Raw genomic sequence first — 22,777 nt, 5'->3', positions numbered from 1 at the left:
GAAGGGGACCTATATATGTACGATTGTATGTGCTCCATTCATGATTTCTGTCGCCGTAGAGGGTTACCAATGCACAGGATCCATATATGTAAATGCCCCTTTCAGACTGACACCAATCATGCATCAGCTGCAGCAGGGACTTGGCCAGTGTACACACTGGAGCCTATGGGACACAGCTAGCCTGTACATTTTAGATAGGGTAGCTCTATATTTTAGTGACAAGCCTATGATTATACCCATGGATTAAGCATGAGATCACTTGTTTTCCTGCTGTTTGGCAAATGTGATTTTGAACTAACTTTCAGATCGCCATAGGCTTCATATCTTTTAAGAAGCCATATCCTTTTTATAGTGTGAAACCCATGTAGAGTAGCAAGCCATCTGCATGCTGACTGAACCTGAAAGAAACCCATTTTGCAGATGTGCCATTTGAATGTCTTACTGGCATTGTAACTTTTTTTTAACTTCTGGTAATTGCTTTAGAAGAACAAAGCTCTTTGTTTAAGGGGAGCTCAGGGAGATCATAATTGCCATAAGGTACAAGACTGTTTCCAAGTATTTCTGAATTGCTTTTCTTTCTACATTAAATATTTAACGTCTAATCTTTGGCCAAACTGTAGAAACCCACTAAGGTCCATGGGTGATGACATCAGGAAGAGAATGGAGACCTGCCAGTTAAATGCTCTGTGTAATTTTCACTATATAACCACCACTTGAAAAGTATCTGGCTGAATTTGAAATAATATGCAAGAATACAGAAGCATGTAGTCACTAAAAGTGGCCCATAAGCAATTGGTTTCACACATTTGTGAAAAATTGAAGATTCACAAATTGTTTTTTTTAAAAATACGAACAGCTTTTTCACTTCCCAAACATTGTGAAACAAATGTTTATCTTCCTCTTCCTCTGTAAAATCTTTTTTTTTTTAAGGATTGAAACAATAATCTTTATTTACAGCAACGTGCAATGTGACTTGGAACTTAAAATTATTATTATTTAATATTGGTTTTTTGCACAAATTTTCCAACATAACAACTTCATAATATCATAATATCATCTTTGGCTATCACAGCCTAAGACTTCCCTCAACCCCTTCTAATGGTTTTCTAAATTCTTCTCTATTTTTGCATTTTATTCTTCCTCTGTAAAATCTTGACCCCTTATGGGTTTTTAATTGAAAGACTTATCATTCTTAGCACTTTTTGTCAGGACTGATGCCAGTACTGACTTTATCTGTGGGTATCCAGCAGTGAGATGGTAACCCAGTACTCCAAGAGGGAATTGTTTTAATGCAAGCACTGACTGAATTATTTGCTAGATCAGCTAAAGGGCACCTGTTTCTCAGTCATGTGCTCTGATACTCTTTTGCCTTTGCTAAGAGAGCAGTTTCATACCAGGCAGAGTGGACTATTTATTTTTTGTTGAAGGATAAGAGAGTGTGAATATAAACACACATAGGGTACAATTCATCCAAAACTAAACTTCCAAAACCCATTGATAGAACAGTGGACGTCCTTACCTTTTGCACTGAAAATAGTATGACAACAGTGCATAATTATGACTAGATCATTCCATTCTACCCAGTGCTACTTTTCTAGAAAAAGAGGTGCTGGAACTCACCATGAACACCTTCCTCGTTCCTTTAGCATGGCAATGGCACCCATCTGACAGGTGCCAGCACTGAGTTCACATGTGGGATGGCAACTGACAGCTTGCAGGCCAGATCCAACCTGAACAACATATGAAGATATTGAGAAGTCCTGCTATAGATCAAGCCATATCTGCTAAGAATTTTCATATTATATTTTAAAATAAAAAATATTAGCACAAAATTCTGACCAATGCATTGTACCTTATAGTACTACCTTTTGTGACAGACGATCCACAAATCAAGCACTGGTGACCATGCGTTCCAGTAATTATTTGAAATGCCAAATTTATTTGCAAATGGGATTATCTTTTCAATAGTTTGAAACTCTGCTTTCTCAGTCAATTCTCCTCCTTAGCACTCATCCAAATTTGACTCTAATGCTCTTCATGAGATAGGACAGAGTTTGCAAGGCTATATATGTAATATGACACCTTCCGCTATATCAGAGTTTGAATTTTGATTAGAAAATTCTGTGATTAGTTTCTCAGTACAAGAAAGTTGCTTAAAAATAAAAAATAAAAAAATTGATAGTTGTGTGGAGGGGTTCTTGCAACCCAATAATTGCAAAACATTATTTATCCAATTTATGGTGGAATAGTTTGGAATACTGTATATATTAAGTAGCAGTAAGCAGACCATGTGCCTATTGATCTTTGAAGTAATGGAAGGGGAATGTCAGGAATGACTATCAGTGATAGATGAAAGCTAGGAGAGAATAAGGCAAGCCAGGCTGATGGACAGGAAGCCAACATCTGCTAAAAGGCATAATGGCACCCGATTTCACTTTCAACTTGACTTCCATGGCAGCTCTGGCTCCTGCTTATTTCAGAAATAAAATTAAAGGTATTTCAGTCACTGTACCCATTAAATTTCAATAGATGGTCTTAGTTCAGCCTTAGAAAGTTGCAGTGAGCACATGCAGAGAGAGTCTTGTCTAAACTATTGTTAATAATATTTTTTAACAAAATAAATATAAAAATTTGATCCATTTTATAATGCTCCTTTTATTTAGTGCTGGCAGTTATTTGCAGATAAGAAACTGAAAAGGCACTCCTTTGCTCTAAGAGAGACATGGGGAACCTCTCGCCTGCCAGACATTGTTGGACTATAACTACCATCATCCCTGACTCCATGCCATGCTCGCTGGGGCTGATGGGAGTTGAAGTCCAGCAACATCTGGAGGGCCACAGGTTGCCAACCTTACAGGAAGCTGGCATGGGCTGGCATCCCCCAAAATCTATTAATTCTGCTAATAAACAAAAAAATGACATTAATACTTGCCAAGGCAAAACAGTAAGGCAGTTTGTAGTAACACTGGTATTTAGGGTGTGTGTGGTGGTTTGTTTGTTTTTTAAGATGCTAGTGTCAGTCTCAGTATAGTGCCTGCCACTATACCATCCCTAATGGCTGGGAGCAAGAACGTGTGTTGTGATTTTAGCCAGTTTTTATATGATATATTTTTAAGTTGGCATTTTGTTCTGCTGGTGATGCTGATTATGGTGATGATTTACTTCTTTTCTATGGCTTGTCCTAAGTCGCAGGGACTGTTTGGTATCGAAATGGAAATAAATAAAAGATGAAGTATTCCATACAGGACTAGTCAAGCACTACAGTGCTTCATGTGATTTTGTTACGATTAACTAAGTGCACTGATGTTCATGAAATGCAGTGGCGTCGCTACGGGGGACGGGGGGAGGTGCGCCCTGGGTTCCATGTCTGTGGGAGTGACAAGAAGTCACCCTGCGGGGGCTCGCAGCAGCACGAGCAGCCATCGCGCCACCGCAGCCACATGTGGAGGATCCTCGGTTCGCGGCTGCAGCCACGAGCAGAAGATCCCAGCGCTGGTGGCAAACCGTTAAGCACAGCGCATGTGCAGCATCGCATGCATGGGCTGTACGTAGCGACGCCGCACATACGCTGTATAGCGGTTTTCCGCTGGCGCCGCTCCAAAGGCATACGGATGGTGCCGGGATCCTCTGCTCACGGCTGTAGCGGCGATGGAGGGATCCCGGCACCCTCCATACGGCTCTGGAGCGGTGCCGGCGGAAAACCGCTATACAGCTCATGTGTGGCATCGCTACGTACAGCGCATGTGTCCTACATAGTGACGCCGCACATGCGTCCTACGTAACGACGCCTACCCAGGGTGTCACGACGCCTTCCTTCACCCCTGATGAAATGTTCACCATGGTGACGATTGGATTACTGACTTTACAAACATTGTTTGGTGAAAAGTTCTTTTAAAAATTTTACACATTTGCTTTTTTATCTAGTCATCTTACATTTCCCTATAAAATACTCATTTTAAGGCTGCAGTCCTAATATACACTTATTTTCCTATAAAATATTCAGTTTAAGGCTGCAATCCTATATACACTTACCTGGAATAAGTCTCAATGAACTTCATGGGTTTACCTCTGAGCAGATGCATAAAAGGCTGCACTGTTAGTGTAGAATTATAGAAAACCTTTTATTCAGTTTGCTATTGCTAGCTGTACCTAAAGCTATTTTAATTTTTAGAAGAACCTTAGAGTGAAGAGTTAAGAAAACTAAAGAAATACATTTGGCACTGTCAAAAATCCCTGAATTGTCCCTCTTATATCCCTGTGCTCTGCCAAACATTTAATCAAGTTTAATCAAAACTCACTGGTCTAATACAAAAACTTAATATTAGGTATGTCACCTGAGCTATGATCTACACAGGCTCAGGATTAAGAGAAATTGACGCTCCATGCAAAACGACAAGGCAAATGCAGTTCTGTGTGGGCAAAAAGTTTGTGTTAAATCCCAGGGTGAATATATGTGGCAGAGAGAGGAGGTATTGGATTATTGCTGGAATAGTTTTAGGTTTTAGTGAAATAAAATGAGACCCAGCGGCTGCCAGCAACAGTAACCAGGAATCTACAGTATGCTCTGTGGGTTCTTGCTTAGGCCTTGATTTTCATCCAGAACTATAGCATTTGCTGCTTCTGCCAGATGTTCGGGCTTGGGCCAACAATCCCATATAGGCTCACAGGAAAAACAAACCTTTATCCCTATGCATAACTATGAGACTCTGGCACAGTGCTCTATAGAGCTGTAAGTTATCCCATGGCTGCTGAAGGGTACTACAATTTTTTTTTTTTAAAAAAAAACTATTTTCCTAAGCTTTTAAACCTGTATTCTTACCCAGTAAACAAAGGAGGAAATTTTGTTTCTTAAAATGTGGTTTTAAATGGGACTGTTAAACTACAGGAAAGCCAGGACTCTGGGTCAGCAGCCTGAAACGCAGTGGATATGCATTCAATACATAACCATGGGTGTAGCCAGGATTCTTGTTGGGGGGGGCAGAACTGACATGATTGGTCAGTTAGTTAAGTATTTCTATTGTTTTACTTGACGGGGAGGGGGGCAGCTGCCCCTCCCTGCCCTCCCTGGCTGTGCCCATGTACATAACCTCTGCAGGCCAAACAACTGTCCCTTGCCTCTTCACAAACAATCGGGGGGAACTGCAGGACCTGTGTTGGCTTTGAAGTCTGAAGTTCCTTTCCAATTTTCCAGTTCAGTCCCTTGGTGCTAAACAGCTGGCTTCCCCATGTTCTTATGAGTGCAGGGGAATACTGGGGAAAGATGGTGTAAATATTATTTTATTATGTTTGTTTAAAAGGGTAGCAGGGTGGGAAGCTGCCCTTCAGTATCAGGGCAGCATAGAGCAAAAATATCAGCATCAAAATAAAATCACAGTTAAAATGAAACACAAAGGAAAGCAGCAGCTCATAATTCTGCAGGAAAATGTCAGCAGAATAGATTAAGCAATTATATACCAGCTCACGTTAGCTGCTGGAATGCCTGGGCAAATAATCATGTCTTTGCCTGGCACCAGAATGACATCACACTTGGCATCAGGCAAGCCTTCTTGGGCCCAGCATTCCACAAATAAAGAGCTATGTCTGAGAAGCCCCTTTCTCTGGCTGTCATCCCCACTTCAACTATATGGGGCATCCAGAGGAAAGCTTTAAATGACAGACACAGGATGCTTTCAGGCCACTGCTGTTTTCCGATGGGAATCAATCATATTCAAGAGAATTTAGGTTGATTTGGAGCTCTTGTGCAACAAATCCACTCCACACCCATATCCCCAAATCAGACTTTTTGCAATAAGGAAAGTGACAGAGAAATGCACTGGAAAGTGTGGGATAACAATTGCTTGATGTGGTGTTGTATAGCCTCCCTGCAAACAAATCAGAATGAATGCTCAATAAACAGCTGCTGTCATCTAACATCCCCACAAACTTTGTACAAACAAATCAGGATGAGCATTCAATTCAGGTTGTCTGGAAGTGATCACAGTGTTTGGGCAAGTTTAGGTGATAGAAGTCAGTCCTTTAAGTATTCAGGTGCTAAGTCATTTAGGAATATATGGGTAAGCATCAGCACTTTGAAGTGTGCCTGGAAATTGGCAGTAGCCATTTAAGGACTGGTAAGCAATGGTACAAGGGATGCGGGTGACGCTGTGGGTTAAACCACAGAGCCTAGGACTTGCCGATCAGAAGGTCGGCGGTTCGAATCCCCGTGACGGGGTGAGCTCCCGTTGCTCGGTCCCTGCTCCTGCCAACCCAGCAGTTCAAAAGCATGTCAAAGTGAAAGTAGATAAATAGGTACCGCTCCGGGAGGAAGGTAAACAGCGTTTCCGTGCGCTGCTCTGGTTCACCAGAAGCGGCTTAGTCATGCTGGCCACATGACCCGGAAGCTGTACACTGGCTCCCTCGGCCAATAAAGCGAGATGAGCACCGCAACCCCAGAGTCGACCACGACTGGACCTAATGGTCAGGGGTCCCTTTACCTTTACCTTTAAGCAATGGTACATTAGTCCCCTTAGGGCTTTTAAAATCAGACATTGCCTATGCTCACTCATACCTATCCTTGCAACATTAAGGACCAGAAATTTGCCTTTAGAAAATAAGAAAACATATACAGTGGTGCCCCGCAAGACGAATGCCTCGCAAGACAGAAAACCCGCTAGACGAAAGGGTTTTCCGTTTTGGAGGTGCTTCGCAAAACGAATTTCCTATGGGCTTGCTTCGCAAGACGAAAATGTCTTGCGAGTTCCTGCGGGGTTTTTTTCCTTTTCCCCCCTTTTCTAAGCCGCTTATCTGCTTATCCGCTAAGCCGCTGAAAGCCGCTAAAAGCCGCTAATAGCGCTAATAGCGCTAATCCGCTAAGCCGTCAATGGGCTTGCTTCGCAAGACGAAAAAACCGCTAGACGAAGAGACTCGCGGAACGGATTAATTTCGTCTTGCGAGGCACCACTGTAAAAAGGTAAAGGTAAAGGGACCCCTGACAATCAAGTCCAGTTGCGAATGACTCTGGGGTTGCGGCGCTCATCTCACTTTAAAGGCCGAGGGAGCTGGCATTTGTCCACTTCCGCAGACAGTTTTTCCGGGTCATGTGGCCAGCATGACTAAGCCACTTCTGGCAAAACCAGAGCAGCGCATGGAAATGCCGTTTACCTTCCCACTGGACCAGTACCTATTTATCTACTTGCACTGTGTGCTTTCAAACTGCTAGGTTAGCAGGAGCTGGGACCGAACAATGGAAGCTCACCCCGTCACGGGGATTCAAACCGCCGACCTTTCGATCGGCAAGCCCAAGCGGCACAGTGGTTTAACCCACAGCACCACCTGCATCCATATATATGCACTTTAAATGGAATACCTGCAACCCTTATTGGCTTGAAGACAAAGAAGGAATAACATAAAGAAAAGCATGGGTTTTAATGTTCAACATCTGGAAGTGTGTGAGCCCCGCACCCCCTTGAGTGTTTACAGAGTGATGATGAACAAATTTACATCTACCGGAATCAAGGGATATTGCAGCAGGATATCACGACTAGAGGAAATTTGCACTCCAACTGATCTCTAGGGCATTCTTTAAAAATATTTCACTTCTAACAAGTATCACTAGAAAACAGTCGTCACTCCCATTCCCTTGCGTTGAACATGCTTGTTACACTTTTCTTCTCCGCCTATACAAAGACCACAAAAGAAAGCAGTTGGCTACGTGAAGCTTGACAGAGCACCACAAGGAGAGCATATAAATCTTCTTATGTTGGCTGTGTGCCCTTGGAATTAAAGGGAAATTGTGTTTTGAATGTTTTTTCTCCCAAACACACTAGATTAACAAAGTATATTGTGCCTTCACAGCTTAATATATGCTGGAAAGTTTGGCAGTTATTGGCATCTGAGGCAAGGCCTTGTGTTCCTAATCCTTCCTTCTTCTTAAAGTATAAACCAGACATTATAAGGGCTTGTGCAAAAGTCTTGGAGAACTTTGTGAACACCTCTCAGGTGGCACCTCTCAGGTAGGCACCATTGCCATTATAAGAGAACAGTGGAGGCCTTCGTGGTGAGTTCTGGCACCTCTTTTTCTAGAAAAATAGCACTGCGCAGCAGGGATGCCAACTTGAAAAAAATAGGGGGGTAAGCCCCACCCATATAATGACATGATGCAGGAATACCATTTGAATGGCAATGCCCATCAACTTTGGGAGGGCAAGGTCCCCTCAAATATTTCATGGGAGGGCAAAGCCCCCTTGGCCCCTAGGAGTTTGCTCCTATGACCCACAGAAAAAGATCCCTGTCTCGGGTAAGCTATTGCGCAGGGCAGGCAAAACAACATGACCGCATTTATTTTTAAAACTTATCAGCTCAGTTTTAAAAAATTATATTTAATTGCATTGCAGAGGTTGTTTATATGAAAACAACAATAGCAACAAAGAAACAAACTAAAATAAAACCAGAATGGTGGTGGGAAGAAAAGCAGGAGAGCATTCATAGGTTTTGCTTATTTTCCATTTACAGGGGTATCATAAATTACCTTTACATTCAACTGAGGGAAAAGTTCAGCTTGGTAAGTGCAGTATCTAATTTATGTAACTTTTCAGCTCACATTTAAAAAGTTTAACAATGAGTTTTACCCATCGTGTTTTTCACTAGAGAACTATCAGGTCAAAATGGATTCTCCCTTCACCAAGCATTGTTTTATCCTCCTTCAAAGATGGCATACTTACTGGGGTTTTTGGTTGCAGTATTAACCATGCTATTTGCTATAGTCCCCACGTATCATGTGTAGGTTACTCTCCATTTACTGCTAGTATGGTCTTGTATACTAGAGATAGGCTACTCTCCACTTACTGCTGGTATTGTAGCCATTGCTACAGTAAGTTTGTAGATCCTCCCTGTCAAAAAAAATTGTAGCTACATCACCACATCATGGTACAACAAAAAATGTCTATGATATAACATAATCTCATGTAGCATTTTTAATTTGTATTGGCTTTCGGTTTTGTCTACAAGGCATAGTTTTTAAATATATTGCATATACAGTGGTACCTTGGTTTTTGAACTTAATCCGTTCCGAAAGTCCGTTCTTAAACCAATGCGTTCTTAAACCAAGGTGCGCTTTCCCATAGAAAGTAATGCAAAATGGATTAATCCATTCCAGACTTTTAAAAACAACCCCTAAATCAGCAATTTTACATGAATTTTACTATCTAACAAGACCATAAAATGAAAGCAATAATCAATGTACTGTACTATAAAATAAATAAAACAGTATTGTAGATGAGTAAAATAATAATAATAATAATAATAATAATAATAATAATAAATCTTACCTGTACTGATGATAGTCACTGTTTGGATAGGGGGCTTTTATCCATTTCCGCAGTCACACAATCAATCAGTAGCTGAACTGGGATCCGCACAGATCCCCCCCCCCCCCGCCCGCTGTGGGAAATGCTTACTAGAGCGTGCGCCTCCCGCAGTGGCATGGTGGGGGGTTGTACACCCACCAACCAGATGGCTGGCGGGCGTGCAGCTTCCCTCCCAAGCCTCTGCGGGGATTGCTCTCCTCCCTCAGCTGCATGGAGGAGAGTTGTGAGCCCACCTACCATATGGCTGGTGGGTGCACAGCTTTCCTTCCTCGCGGCTACAGGAAACGCCTTGGTGACCCCCTTCTCTGCTGCCAGACAACGGAAGTGTGGCACTCAAAACAGAAGTGCACCCCCAAATGGAGTATGTTCATATACCAAAAACAATACCCAACCCAGAACACTCATTTCCGGGTTTGAAGTGTTCCTAATCCAAAAAGTTCATTAACTAGGCTGTTCATAACCCAAGGTACCACTGTATATACCCTTTTAAGAAAAGGGTAGGAAAATCAACAATGACATAATCTTGCCTATTACTGTGATATTTTGTAGAAAATATTTGTGTATGCATGTCATATTCAGTAGATAAAATCACTTCTCTTGCAAAATGCAATGTTCCTCATATTTCGGGAAACCAGTTTTTTTATAGGATTGCTCTACACATTAAAAAAATCAATCTTGGATGCACCGTTTTGAAAACATAGAATCAGCATTTTACAGTAAACTCAGTCCTCATCGTGCTTGTAAGCTGCAGAATGTGTGCAGCCCCTTAGGTTTCTTTTACATTGCTTTCCCTTCTCAAAATTATTCTGACACTGAATCTGTTTTATAGTTTACTGAATGCTTATCATGTCATTTCAGAAAGGTTCCAAATACAACCCCCATTGCTCATCTCTTCATGCTCAGTACTGTACATGTACAAGATTTTACATTGCCAATATTTCCTGGTCTCATCTTTTTCCCAAGTTAGGTTGTGGTACTATTGTCAGTCTTCCCTGTCCCGACAAATGTATGCTGATGCCATGAAACCAATAATGTGTATAAAACTGAATTTGATTATTTTTGGTTAAAAAATTGTTCTTAACACCATTATTCAAGACCAACTCAATATAACGTTTACACATCTGTTCATTTTTCATTAAACAGAATAGTAATGCCTAAATTTAAATTTGAATAGGTAGTGCTTGTATTAAATTCCATGCCACACATTCATCTTGAAACAATAGATAATACAGAATACAGTAGCATTGCAATGTTGATTCAGAGAAATTAATTAAAAAAGTAAGCACTGCAATATGCAGACCATCATTTTTCAAACTGAGCAGTGTTTTATGTCTCATTATCAATCGCGGAAGACAGATATTTCATTTAAATCAATTATAACTGCCTCAAAACTGTATTGTGGATTAGATTTGCAAAGAGAAACAATAAAATTGTGCACTGAAAATTGTTCACAGAGAAAATGCTCATAATCAATACAATTGCTGCAGCGTTTTACAAGTTCAGACACTGCCCTAGCCATCTTACCTTATCTATAGCATCACACTCATGCTTTGGCATAGGTAAGCACTCTTATACCAGCAATAATATAGTCTGATGTAGTACAATACTGTTGTGTATGCATGTATGGCTAAGAAGAGAGGCAGAAGCAGGTCTGATCATTGAGGATCACTTATTTAACTACTAAAGAGCCAGCTGGGTCAAAACAAGCATTATGGATCTGAGATAAGATGATAATGAATATCAGTGGTTGCGGAACTGAAGCGTATCCTTGTAAGATGAGCCACCCTAGATCCTTCATACACGACACCAGTTTAACTGCCCATTCACAGTCCCTGTCCATGTTTATACTGTAGTCAGCTGTGTCCACTGACTATAGACTCAGTTTGCTCTAGTCTCATAGACATTTTATGGGTTATACTAGCCACCATAGTCAAACATACAGACATATTATCTACAAAATACACTGTTCAATAGCTACTCATGTAGGCTTATGTTAGTATAAGCATGTCTGCAACTTGAAAAGGCAATGTCTCTCTTTGGGATGCAGAACCTCTTCCCTTGGGATGATGGAACACCAGGAGAGGGAGCTGCAACAATTTGATGTGTCATATACTGATAACAGACCAATAAACAATCATGGCTCAAGGCTTCCCATAACAGGAGGTGGAACAAGGGAAGGATAGATCTCTGTCTAAAGCAACACAGCTGGATAAGAGCTGAGGCAGTACAATATGTTTAGGATCAAGCTGGAATATCCAGTGAGATATGATTTAGAGCATGTAACTGTAATCTTAGAAAAGGAGAGGGATGTCATAAATGTATGAGAAACGCCATGCTAAAACTCAAATCCAGCAATGAAATCAATTTCAACATACCATAGCACCTCCTTGGAGCAAGTTAAGTAGGAAACCATGCGTGCAAACATAAAGGATTCATCATATGGATCTCATTGCAAGATCTGTATAACCAGACATTTCCATTACATGTGTTTGTTAATTTTATCCATACTAATTTCTTTCATATACATAGATGCCTGTGCCTTTACAAATCCCAACTAGTTCCTTTTATCATTATACATATATGTTAACTTAAGCTTAAGCAGCATTGTTAGTGTCAAGTCACTCCATTATGAATCCATTACTTTTGTGCTACACCCAAAGAAGTGTTTAAATCTTAGAAGAATCCCTGAAATATAGTCTCTTTGACTGTGCTTTGGCAGGGACCTGGGAACACACCCCATTGAACTCAGTGGGACTTACCTTTGAACAGATATGTATAGGATCACACTGCAACCTATAGTTTTATATCTACTTACCTAGGAGCAGATCCCATTGAACCTAACAGGACCTAGAATCATTGTAAAGTTGGAAGGGACCATGAGGGTCATCTAGTTCAACCCCCTTCAATGCAAGAATCTTTTGCCCAACGTGGGGCTTGAACCCACAACCCTGAAATTAAGAGTCTCATGTTCTACCAACTGAGATTTGCTTCTGAGTAGACATATATAGTGCTGTCCTGTAAGGCTCTAATATTAAACACACTTTCCTGCAAATGGGTTTCATTGAATTCAGTGGGACTGTTTATTTTATTTTTATGCTGCCTTCAGGGAAGTAACTGTGATTAAGTCTGTGTATTGCGTAAAACTCAATCTTTTTGCATGAAGTTCCTCTCTTCAGAAAGCATGGGAAAATGCAAATCTTTTAATGGAATAAGGATACAGAATTAAACAAAGTAAAGACCCAGAGTTAATTTTAAAATATATTTATTTATCAAACCATTTATCAAATGGGCCTTCTCATTCAGAAGACCTATGGCCTGATCAGGGAAGTCTGAGAACTAGACATCTCCTGCTCTTCCCCTTGCCTTTTCCATGCACAGTCTTGACAATTTTGCATGCATTACAAAATGTGTGTCACTGCACATGGAAAACTGAGGCAAAGAGGAAATGACTGGCCATACACGAGAAGGAATTCATGCATATGACTCATTGGACCATGTTGCCATATGACAAGCAGATGTCCTGACATCACCCTCAGTCTATATCACAACCTTGGTTTTCCCTATCTCTCACACACCCCTCTCCTGCAGTTTTTCTGGTTCCACTACAAATGGGTGGAAATTGCTGGGAAATGGATTTTGGCTAAACATGAAGAGGAACTTCAAGCAGTTTGACTGTGGAACTAACTGCTTCAGGAAGTAGCGGCATTTAAGTAGAGGTTTGTCAGGGCTGCTGCAGTTGCATCTCACATTGCAAATCCTGCACTGTGCTGATGGTTGGCTAGATTACCTGAAAAGAACTGTCCATTTCTTTGATTTTATCTCCTTTGTGCTAAACTCAGGCTTATAGCAAGCCAATAAAAATCTCTTTAAATGTGGATAAGTAGCAGCATGCCAAAAGTTGAATGCCATATGTGGTAGCATATTAGGACAAGCCAAAGAGAGCTTGCACAAGTCTATTTCTATTTCTACGCAGATATGATAATGAGGAATTGCACCCTGACGTTTTGATCCTGTTCCTGCTGAAACTTCCATCTATAAGAAGTTGACTTTTTAGCTGCATATTGCTTGTAAATGCCCCCTCCCAAAAAAATATTTTTAAATTAGAAATTTAATTAATGCAGCAGACTAAGATTATCTACTAATATATGTTCATGCTGAATTGGTTCCATTCCCACCTTTTTATGGTTGATTAATTCCTAATGGCTGTACTAACCCTATTTAAATGTACAGAACTTGTTTCTGACTAAACATAAACAGAGTGTTGCTATGAAGCTACATGCATCCACTCAAATTTCTTCTTCTATAAAACTATTAAATGTACAAGTACCCTTGTCTTCCTATGCCTCTCAACACCATGGAAATGTGCTAGCCATATCTGGCTATGCTGCTCACATGTAAAGGCTGCACTCGACCTAAGAAAGCTGGAACTAAGTTCTGCTCTTGCATCCCTATGCCTGTCACTGTCCATGATTTGGTGGGCATCTGGAGTCTCCTATACCTGCTTTATTTAGAACCTTGCAAAACTGGGGTTCTAGATAACACAGGAAGCCCTCAGGAATAGAGGAGACTCCTCGGTTCAAACTTTACCGTACAACTAGTAAACAGCAACTGGCATAGTTATTGTTTGTATAATACACATTAAGCATCATTTTTTCTCTTGGGTGTGTTCCAGTACTTGAGTCCAATTTCTCATTCAGCATTTAGCATAGTATGTCAGCACCCTCTAGTGATGCTTTGGAACAGTACCTGTTGATGTATAGAAGTAATCATTTCAGGAATGACAAAGAGAAAGGTATGCATACCATGCTACAACTAAAATAGCTTTGAGGAATCAGCCATAAAAAGGTGGGAATGGAACCAATTCAGCATGAACATATCTTAGTCTGCTGCATTTTTTTTTTTAAAAAAAAACTAATATGCATTAGGTAAAGGTAAAGGGACCCCTGATCATTAGGTCCAGTTGTGACCGACTCGGGGGGTGCGGCGCTCATCTCGCTTTATTGGCCAAGGGAGCCGGCGTACAGCTTCCAGGTCATGTGGCCAGCATGACTAAGCCGCTTCTGGCGAACCAGAGCAGCGCACGGAAACGCCGTTTACCTTCCCACTGGAGCGGTACCTATTTATCTACTTGCACTTTGACGTGCTTTTGAACTGCTAGGTTGGCAGGAGCAGGGACCGAGCAATGGGAGCTCACCCCGTCGCGGGGATTTGAACCACCGACTTTCTGATCGGCAAGTCCTAGGCTCTGTGGTTTAACCCACAGCACCACCCATGTCCCACCCATGCATTACCCATGTTCAGTTTTTAAGACCACTAGCTGTGTCATTATTACTCATTTGTTTTATGCAGTTCAAACTTTAAACTGTTCAGTCCGATTCAATCCCTGGCATCTCCAGGTTCTAGGATCTCTTACAATAGGACTGGGAAAGAACCCGGGACCCTAAATCATAGAACTCTAGAGTTCGAAGGGACTCAAAGCACCTTCAAGACCCAACTGCTGCACTGCAGAAACCACAAGTGCTCACTGATATCCAGAATAGACCATAGTATGCTCAGGTGTCTTCTCTTGAAGCTGTGCTTCTATTGAAAAGGCATTACATGTTCCCAGCACTTGATGTGCTGTATTTTATATAGCATCTTGACTGCTATTTCAATGCTACTAGGATTTCTATGTGGAATGCAATAGCCTAATGGGTATATGCCTGTAATATGAATGGTGCCAAATGATATAAACTGCCTTCTCCCAAACGCCAGCTATAAAGGAGCACTCATATAGCCTTTACAAGCCGCCATTCTCCTGCCCTGACAATGTTGCTGCACCATTGCAATTATCTCTTATGAACCGTTTTCTGAAGCTTCAATTCCCCACCCCCTTAAAGGTTATGGGTCCCGCTCATATGAAACACGCATTTATGTTGTGTTCAGTATTCTGGGATCCAACAAGATGAAATTGGGTCTAGTCTATAATGGTAAATAATAAGTAAATATTGACTCTTTGTTTAAAAAGAGGACAGTGGGTATGGTTACCCTCTCATCTGCTATCCACTGTCTGGGGTGTTGGAGACCATTGCATAAGGTTAAAATTTAACTGAGAGTATGCTTTCCCTGACTGGCTAAATAAGCCCTTGGTGTTTAGATAAAACATTTTAAATCATATGTTCATATACCTGGGATACATGCTGTTTGCTTCAGGTGATCTTCATTTCAAACGACCTGCCTCTTTGCTAATTCTTAAGTTGTTTTTGTTCCACAATGGCAGAATGCACCAGCAAAATATCTATGTTCAGCACAAGTGCTGTTGCTTATGGAACTAAATAGAATTGCTCTGACCTTGAGCTTTGTGATTACTAACAACATTCAAAATCAATAGGAGAGTGGGTAGCCGGATATTATAGCTTAGAGGAGCCAATCAATAAATCTTAAGTGAAGTCTTCATTTATCTGCTCTAAGAAACATGTTTTTGTCTAATACCAAAGTGATAAGAATACAAACATATAATGACTCCTTAGTTAAAAAATATACAGATGCATTACGCTAAAAAAAACCACCAAGATAATATTTGTAAGAGTCCCAAGCAGAACTTGGCTTCCAAATAATACAACAAAATATTACATCAATAGAATAATCTTATCCTTGGTGGACACTTTGGAGTATGGTAGAATAGCTCCTATATCCCCTTGTGCTTATAGCCACAGGGTTACCCCAGCAAAAAAATATACAAGGTTAGATGTCATTGCCCTGACAGGACTCCAGGCGTACCAGCAGGGGAACAGGACAGTGCTGGATGCATTGGAGAGAAATGGACTTTAAATTGAGACTAGACACCAGTCCTGATGGTGTAGTGTTTTGTAATGTTAGTAAGCTCTAACATTTCCAAATAACTTCCCCTATGGTGTCCGTTCCCTCAACACAACCACAGTGGAGAGAAGGATTCTTGTTAATTCTGTCAATTGTGGCACAACATCTGGGCTACATGAGGGTCAGGCTTAGTGGCAGATGGAACTGTTAGGCCATAAGACAAAGAGACCAACACTAGGTGGAGCCACAGCCAATGACAGGCAGAGCCTACTAAGCTACCTCATTCTTTTCCTCAATTCAGATTGAAGCGGCTTGAGGGAAATGCATAAAAACGCAGTATGAAACAAGATGATAGGTTCATGATAGATATGGATTGTGGCTAATAGCGTAGGTAAACCACATCCCAAACCTGCTTAGTTCTGCAAAGGCCAAACAGTGACTAAGTAGGAGGAAGCTGACAGAGAGTGCCACTACCCGCTAGACCAAGAAAGGCATGCCAGATGCGCGTGTATGGGAAGAGGTTGTTCAGCCAACAGATGGGTCAGTAGACTCCTCACCTTCCTCCACACCTCTGTTCCCTAGAGCCAGGAGGCACTTGAAGCAAGAAGAATAGCAATGTGAAGGCGAAGTCTCAGGTTAGGGGCACACAACACATATGGGGAGGGTATATAAACCAGCTGGAGGTCGGGGTCTCCCTGTTGCAACTGCTCTATAGTCATACCTCGGGTTAAATATGCTTCAGGTTGAGCATTTTCAGGTTACGCTCCACAGCGACCCGGAAATAATGGAACACATTACTTCCGGGATTCACCGCTTGCGCATGCGGAGACGCTCAAAATGATGTCACGTGCATGCGCAGAAGTGGCGAAACGCAACACGCGCAGACGCATTTTATGCTCTACTCAGGATGCAAACGGGGCTCCCGAATGGATCCCGTTCGCATCCAGAGGTACCACTGTACAGGGCCTAGACGTGTTGACAACTACCTAGAGGCTAGAAGCATGGATGTTTGTATATGGAACACTGTGGAAGCTGCTGTAAGTGGGTTTTTTTGTTGATAAAGAGTTAACTATCAAAAATGTGTCTTCCTTGGATTGGGAGGGCCAGGACAATAAAGCCAGTAACTGTAAGTGATTCTTCCAATCTAATTCACCCAAGCTGCAAGGTCTGCAAATACTAATGACATAAAACATATCTTCTTGTAACAATCCTCAGAACATTAGCAGAGGAGGAAGAAACTGGGATCTTTGCAATAGGAAAAAGGCAGTGTGTTCTCCCGTCTTGTTCCTATATTGAACTAAGAGCCTTGCATTATGTTCAAAGGATGGGTAAAATCTATAACACGTGGGTCCTGAAGCAAAATTTTGCAGTGTGGAGTGTTTTCTGTTGAGGATTCTAGCCACTATACCCCATTCCTCCATTTAGGGGTTCTTTTCCCTCTTAGGGGTTTTTCCTCCTAAATATCTTTTTACTTCTGCAAACCTCAGGATTCCCCCCAAGCCTGCTGATACCTTGATCTTGCACATGAGTTGTGCTTTTTTGGCAACATAAACAATGACACCTCCCCATGAAGACTGGAACTAGAGCAAATAACCATTTCATACCTTGGGGCTCTTGCCTAGTCCTCAGCAAGTAAGATGTAAGGATGGGTGCAAAAGGCACTAGCCAACTGGGCATCGGTTAATCAATATATTGTGTCTTTTAAAAGATTGTACAGTGGTACCTCAGGTTATATACTTAATTCGTTCCGGAGGTCCATACTTAACCTGAAACTGTTCTTAACCTGAAGCACCACTTTAGCTAATGGGGCCTCCCGCTGCTGCCGCGCCGACAGAGCACGATTTCTGTTCTCATCCTGAAGCAAAGTTCTTAACCTGAAGCACTATTTCTGGGTTAGCGGAGTCTGTAACCTGAAGCGTATGTAACCTGAAGCGTATGTAACCTGAGGTACCACTGTACGGCCTTCAGAATGCCAGTGCCATTATATGAATTTTACTCAGACTCCTCCGTTCAGCAAGGGAGATGTGTGTGCAGAAGAAATCTTCTACATGCAGATTCCCCTTTCTCGAGGGGAGCGTTTGCAATGAAGTGCTGTGCACAAAAGCTCTCTTACCTGGATACCCACATTGAATAACTGAGGACTGCCTCCTTCAAAATTAGTTTGGGGTACTGTTAGATACAGTTATGACCCTGGGCCCAGGTGCCTCCTGCGGTGTGAGGCACCTTGTGTCTGCTGGTAAACCAACTGCAACTGCTCCTGGGCAGACGTAGCCTAGCCATAGTGACCATTTCATTGTAATCTTCAGATTAGGCTATTGTAATATGTTGCACATAGGGCTGCTGTTTTGTTTTGTTTCGTTTTTTAAAAAACCTGATACTAAAATGTCTCTCTCTTTACAAGTGCATTTGACCTTAATAGAGCTTCTTAAAATATGGAACCTGAGATCAGTGCTCTGGCACCAGGGGCATAGAGAAGGCGGAGGCGGGGCTAGCATGCGTCCCGGGGGCGTGGTGCGCTGCCCACAGGGGCGTGATGTGCATCCTGGGGGCGTGGTGCGCCCCCTGTGGGGGGTGTGGCGCCCAGCACGGGCAGGGGGGCAGCCGCGATGGCACCCTACCAGGATCGCACTGCCGGAGGCGGTGCGCTCCCCCCGCACTCCTCTCTCTCTGCCAGTGCCTGAGATTTGACTCTGTGTGTTAAAATAAATATAAATAAATATAAATATAAATACATTGTTCACCACTCAGGTGCAATGACCATGTATTCTATATACAAATTCCAAAAGTCATTTGCAACACAAATTACAGGAACCTTGATCAGCACAATCTGCACTCAGGTCCCACATGTGGGCATCTGTTGACCCACTGTTACGACAAGATGCTGGACTGTCCTTTTTTAATTCCTTCTATTTCATTGGGACTCAGATGTGCCTAACTTGTTGTATTTTATGTTAGGATATTTCCGTTCCACCTTAAAAGGGAGCAGGCTTTGTGAGTCACAGAGTCTGCGTACTTCCGGCACACAGGAAGTTTCTCTTTTGTACATAGCTTTCGTTCTCTCTGTGTGTCTGGACATCAAAGCAGGAAGTCATGTTTTTTCTTTGTTCTGACCAACGCTGAATAAAGTTGCAAATAATGCTCTCCTGAGTGCATCTTTCGTTGTATGAACTCTGCTGAAACAGCGTGCACCAGTCCCTGGAATGTGGCAAGCTATTTCTGAGGCTTGTGTCGCTAATTGACTGATACTGCATTTCTACGGGAGGTTGATGGATCATCTGGAGACGGCGTGGGGGAATGATGGCCTTTGTCTCCCTGGCAGTATCCCAACAACAGGTTATGGGCCCAGATTCACGGCACTTACAGGAGAGTAAAGACTGCGAAGGACTGTGAGGTATGTGGGGAAAAGCGAAAGTAAGGCTTTTCTGTTGCCGCGGCAGAGACTTTGATGTCCAGCTGGCTAATTAGCCTGGGAGCCGCGCCAGAGGCTTCGTGATTTATGAGCTGCCGAGATAAGGAGTTTTTGAAGGCATAAAGACTCATGGCTCAAGTAAAAGCCTGGAATGGAGTTTTTCCAAGCCTCTGAAGGCACTCAGTGCCCAAAGTTAAATCGGCACAATTATGAGACTTGGGCAAGTTGCTGTGAGAGCTTGCTGCAACAGTTTGGAGTGTGGCATACTGTGTGTGAAGCCCCACCAGTTCCTCTGACAGATAGATGGAAGGCCCAAGATTCAAGGGCCATAGACGTAATAGTCTTATCCGTCTCTCTGGAGGAAATATCAACACTGGCTGGCAACACCATAGCAAGTCAGATGTGGAATGCTTTGAAAGTAGCCCATCTGCCAGTCATCCCAGCCCAGAGTTTGACTGCATCGGAGGTCCTGGCTGTTTCCCAGAATGAGAGTGATTGCAGGGATGCCCAGGGCACCGGTTGCAAGCTGCAGGGGGAGCTGACTGTGATGTCATCCCAGGCAACATTCCAGCCTCCAGGGGGAGCCAAGGAGTCGGCAGCTGAGAGCTCTGATTCCCATGAGAGCCAAGGTCATCTTTGCAGAGGCCGGAAGGCCAGAAGTAAACAGCGACAGAAGCCAGCAGATGGCCAGAAGCAGAGGGGGGGAGGAAAGCCCAAGCCAGGGAAAAACAAGGCTTTGTTTGCTGGCACTGCTTCTCCAAAAGCCAAAGGCAAGTTTGATGGCCAGGAGCAGGGGGGCAAGCAGCAGCCCAAGCCGGTGGAAGACAAGGTTTTGCTTGCTGGAAAAGCTGCTCCAAAGGCCAAAGCCAGATTGGTTGTGGATTCTGGTGCATCAAGGCACATTGCCAACAACAAGCATCTGTTTATCTCCTTCACGCCTCAAGATGGAGAGATCCACCAGGCTGATGGAAAGACGTTGCGAATTGCAGGAGTCGGGAATGTGAGACTGGCAAGTCTGCACACTACCATCAGAGATGTACTTTATGTTCCAGATTCTGCAGACAATTTGCTCAGTGTCCCACAGCTGACTGGGCGTGGCTTTGAGATTTCCTTCAAGAAGAGCGTCTGTGTCATCAGGAAAGGCAAAGAGGACATTTGGCATGCAAAGTTTATGGATGGTTTATTCTGTATAACTTATGATGACAATGGTGTTGCTGTGTCTAATGAGACTGGTTGGCAGCAAATGGGTCTTCAAGGCCAAGACAGACCAGAATGGCAAGGTAGTCAGACACAAAGCCAGATTGGTTGCCAGAGGTTTTTCACAGGTACCAGGACAGGATTACCACGAGACCTACTCACCCACTGTCAAGTATGATAGCATCCGGCTAATGCTCAAGATTGCTGCAGAGGAGAAGCTGAGGTTCACCAGTCAGAAGACTGGAGGTCTTGAAATCTTTGCAGATGCTAGTCTTGGAAGTGACACCACGGATGGTATAAGCACTTCTGGAGTATGCTACATGTACAACCACTGTCTGTTTGACTGGCTGTGTAGGAAGCAGACGACAGTAAGCCTAAGTTCCTGTGAAGCAGAACTCAATGCTCTGTCATTTTCACTCATGGATTGTGAATGGTTGATGCAACTGTTTAAGGACATCAGAGTTTCTGTGAAATGTCCTATACAAGTGTATCAAGACAATAGATCCTGTTTGGCTTTGCTGAACTCAGAGAGTTGCAAGCAAAGAACCAAGTACTTGCAGATTAAGCTACATCGTGCAAGGGAGTGTATTCAGAAAGGACTCATTCAGGTATGCTACATGCCAGGAAATGAAATTCCTACGGATCTGTTGTCTAAGGTTGTTAACAGAGAACAACTTAAGGTTTATGTACAGAGGTTGCAGTTGGGTTGAACCACAGGTACTACAGGTTACACGGAAAGGGGGAGGATGTTAGGATATTTCCGTTCCACCTTAAAAGGGAGCAGGCTTTGTGAGTCACAGAGTCTGCGTACTTCCGGCACACAGGAAGTTTCTCTTTTGTACATAGCTTTCGTTCTCTCTCTGTGTCTGGACATTGAAGCAGGAAGTCATGTTTTTTCTTTGTTCTGACCAACGCTGAATAAAGTTGTAAATAATGCTCTCCTGAGTGCATCTTTCGTTGTACGAACTCTGCTGAAACAGTGTGCACCAATCCCTGGAATGTGGCAAGCTATTTCTGAGGCTTGTGTCACTAATTGACTGATACTGCGTTTCTACGGAAGGTTGATGGATCGTCCGGAGACGACGTGGGGGCATGATGGCCTTTGTCTCCCTGGCAGTATCCCAACATTATATTCAGAGTGGGAGTATATACAGTTCAATTTCTGTTCTTTAAAATACTAAAAAAAAACCTTTAAAAATTGCTACACAAATCTGCAGTTCCTGGAGTCTCCTTTTTCTTTTCTAAATTATTTGGCAGAAGTGCAAGACTTTTGGATTATGAAGAGAAAAAAATGTTAACTTGATTCCTCACAGTCTGCTGTTATTGCAGCTATTACTGATAGTCAACTGAAAACCATTAGAACTTCCCCCCTGTTCAAATTTCTGCTCAAAGCTTCGACATATAAGAGTTGGTCATATCCGACACTGAATGGTGCTACTCTATTTTCCAGACAGTTGTAGTCTGGTATACTTTGTAAAAATGGATGTGTTCTGTTTCTAACTTGGCCTGAGGTCACTGTTGTGGACTTTTCTTTACAGCCTAATGAAAGTTATTTCACTTTAGGTTCATCTCTGTGCTACCTATGAATACAATGAATTTATCATAAAAGTCTCCAAAGCAGCCTTCATAGCATGCTATGTGGATAATGTGTTATTTACATTTTTCACCAAGGGAATATTTTGCTTATCATCCCTTTCTCAGTGATATGATAGCTGGAGATATTCATATTTTAAGGCCACATATGTTAGGGGTTAACAGAAGTTAGTTGCTTGAAACTATGAATGACTACAGTTTATAGTCAACAGAGTATATAAAAGCTGGGGGAGAAGCAACTGCGGTTGGCAAACTGGCCCAGGACACAGTTCTGGTCCCATGTGCCTTCCATTGCCCCCTGAAACTGGCAACTTCCTAAGGCTGCATTTCAATTTAAAATAAGTCATGGAAATCAAGTCTCATGTGACTGTAGTCTGGTGTTTGGCTTCAATGACAAAAGCAGTGAGATACTCACCATCCTTTGGAGCACTGAGCA

At 42.5% G+C, this 22,777-nt stretch overlaps 1 protein-coding gene across 4 annotated transcripts in view; it reads left to right on the top strand.

Moving 5' to 3' along the window:
* Positions 1-22,777, top strand: part of GNAL (G protein subunit alpha L) — a 172,619-nt gene that overhangs the window by 17,223 nt on the left and 132,619 nt on the right. For all 4 annotated transcript variants that reach the window (XM_079982954.1, XM_079982955.1, XM_079982957.1 and 1 more), the window contains exon 3: positions 8,491-8,539. In XM_079982954.1, coding sequence (XP_079839080.1) covers positions 8,491-8,539 — 49 coding nt within the window. The remainder of the gene's footprint in view (positions 1-8,490; positions 8,540-22,777) is intronic.

Source organism: Podarcis cretensis (assembly GCF_951804945.1).
Source record: "Podarcis cretensis genome assembly, chromosome: 7".
Lineage (NCBI taxonomy): Eukaryota > Metazoa > Chordata > Lepidosauria > Squamata > Lacertidae > Podarcis > Podarcis cretensis.
Note: the sequence above shows the minus strand (reverse complement) of the source record. Positions and strands in the feature narration are given on the sequence as shown.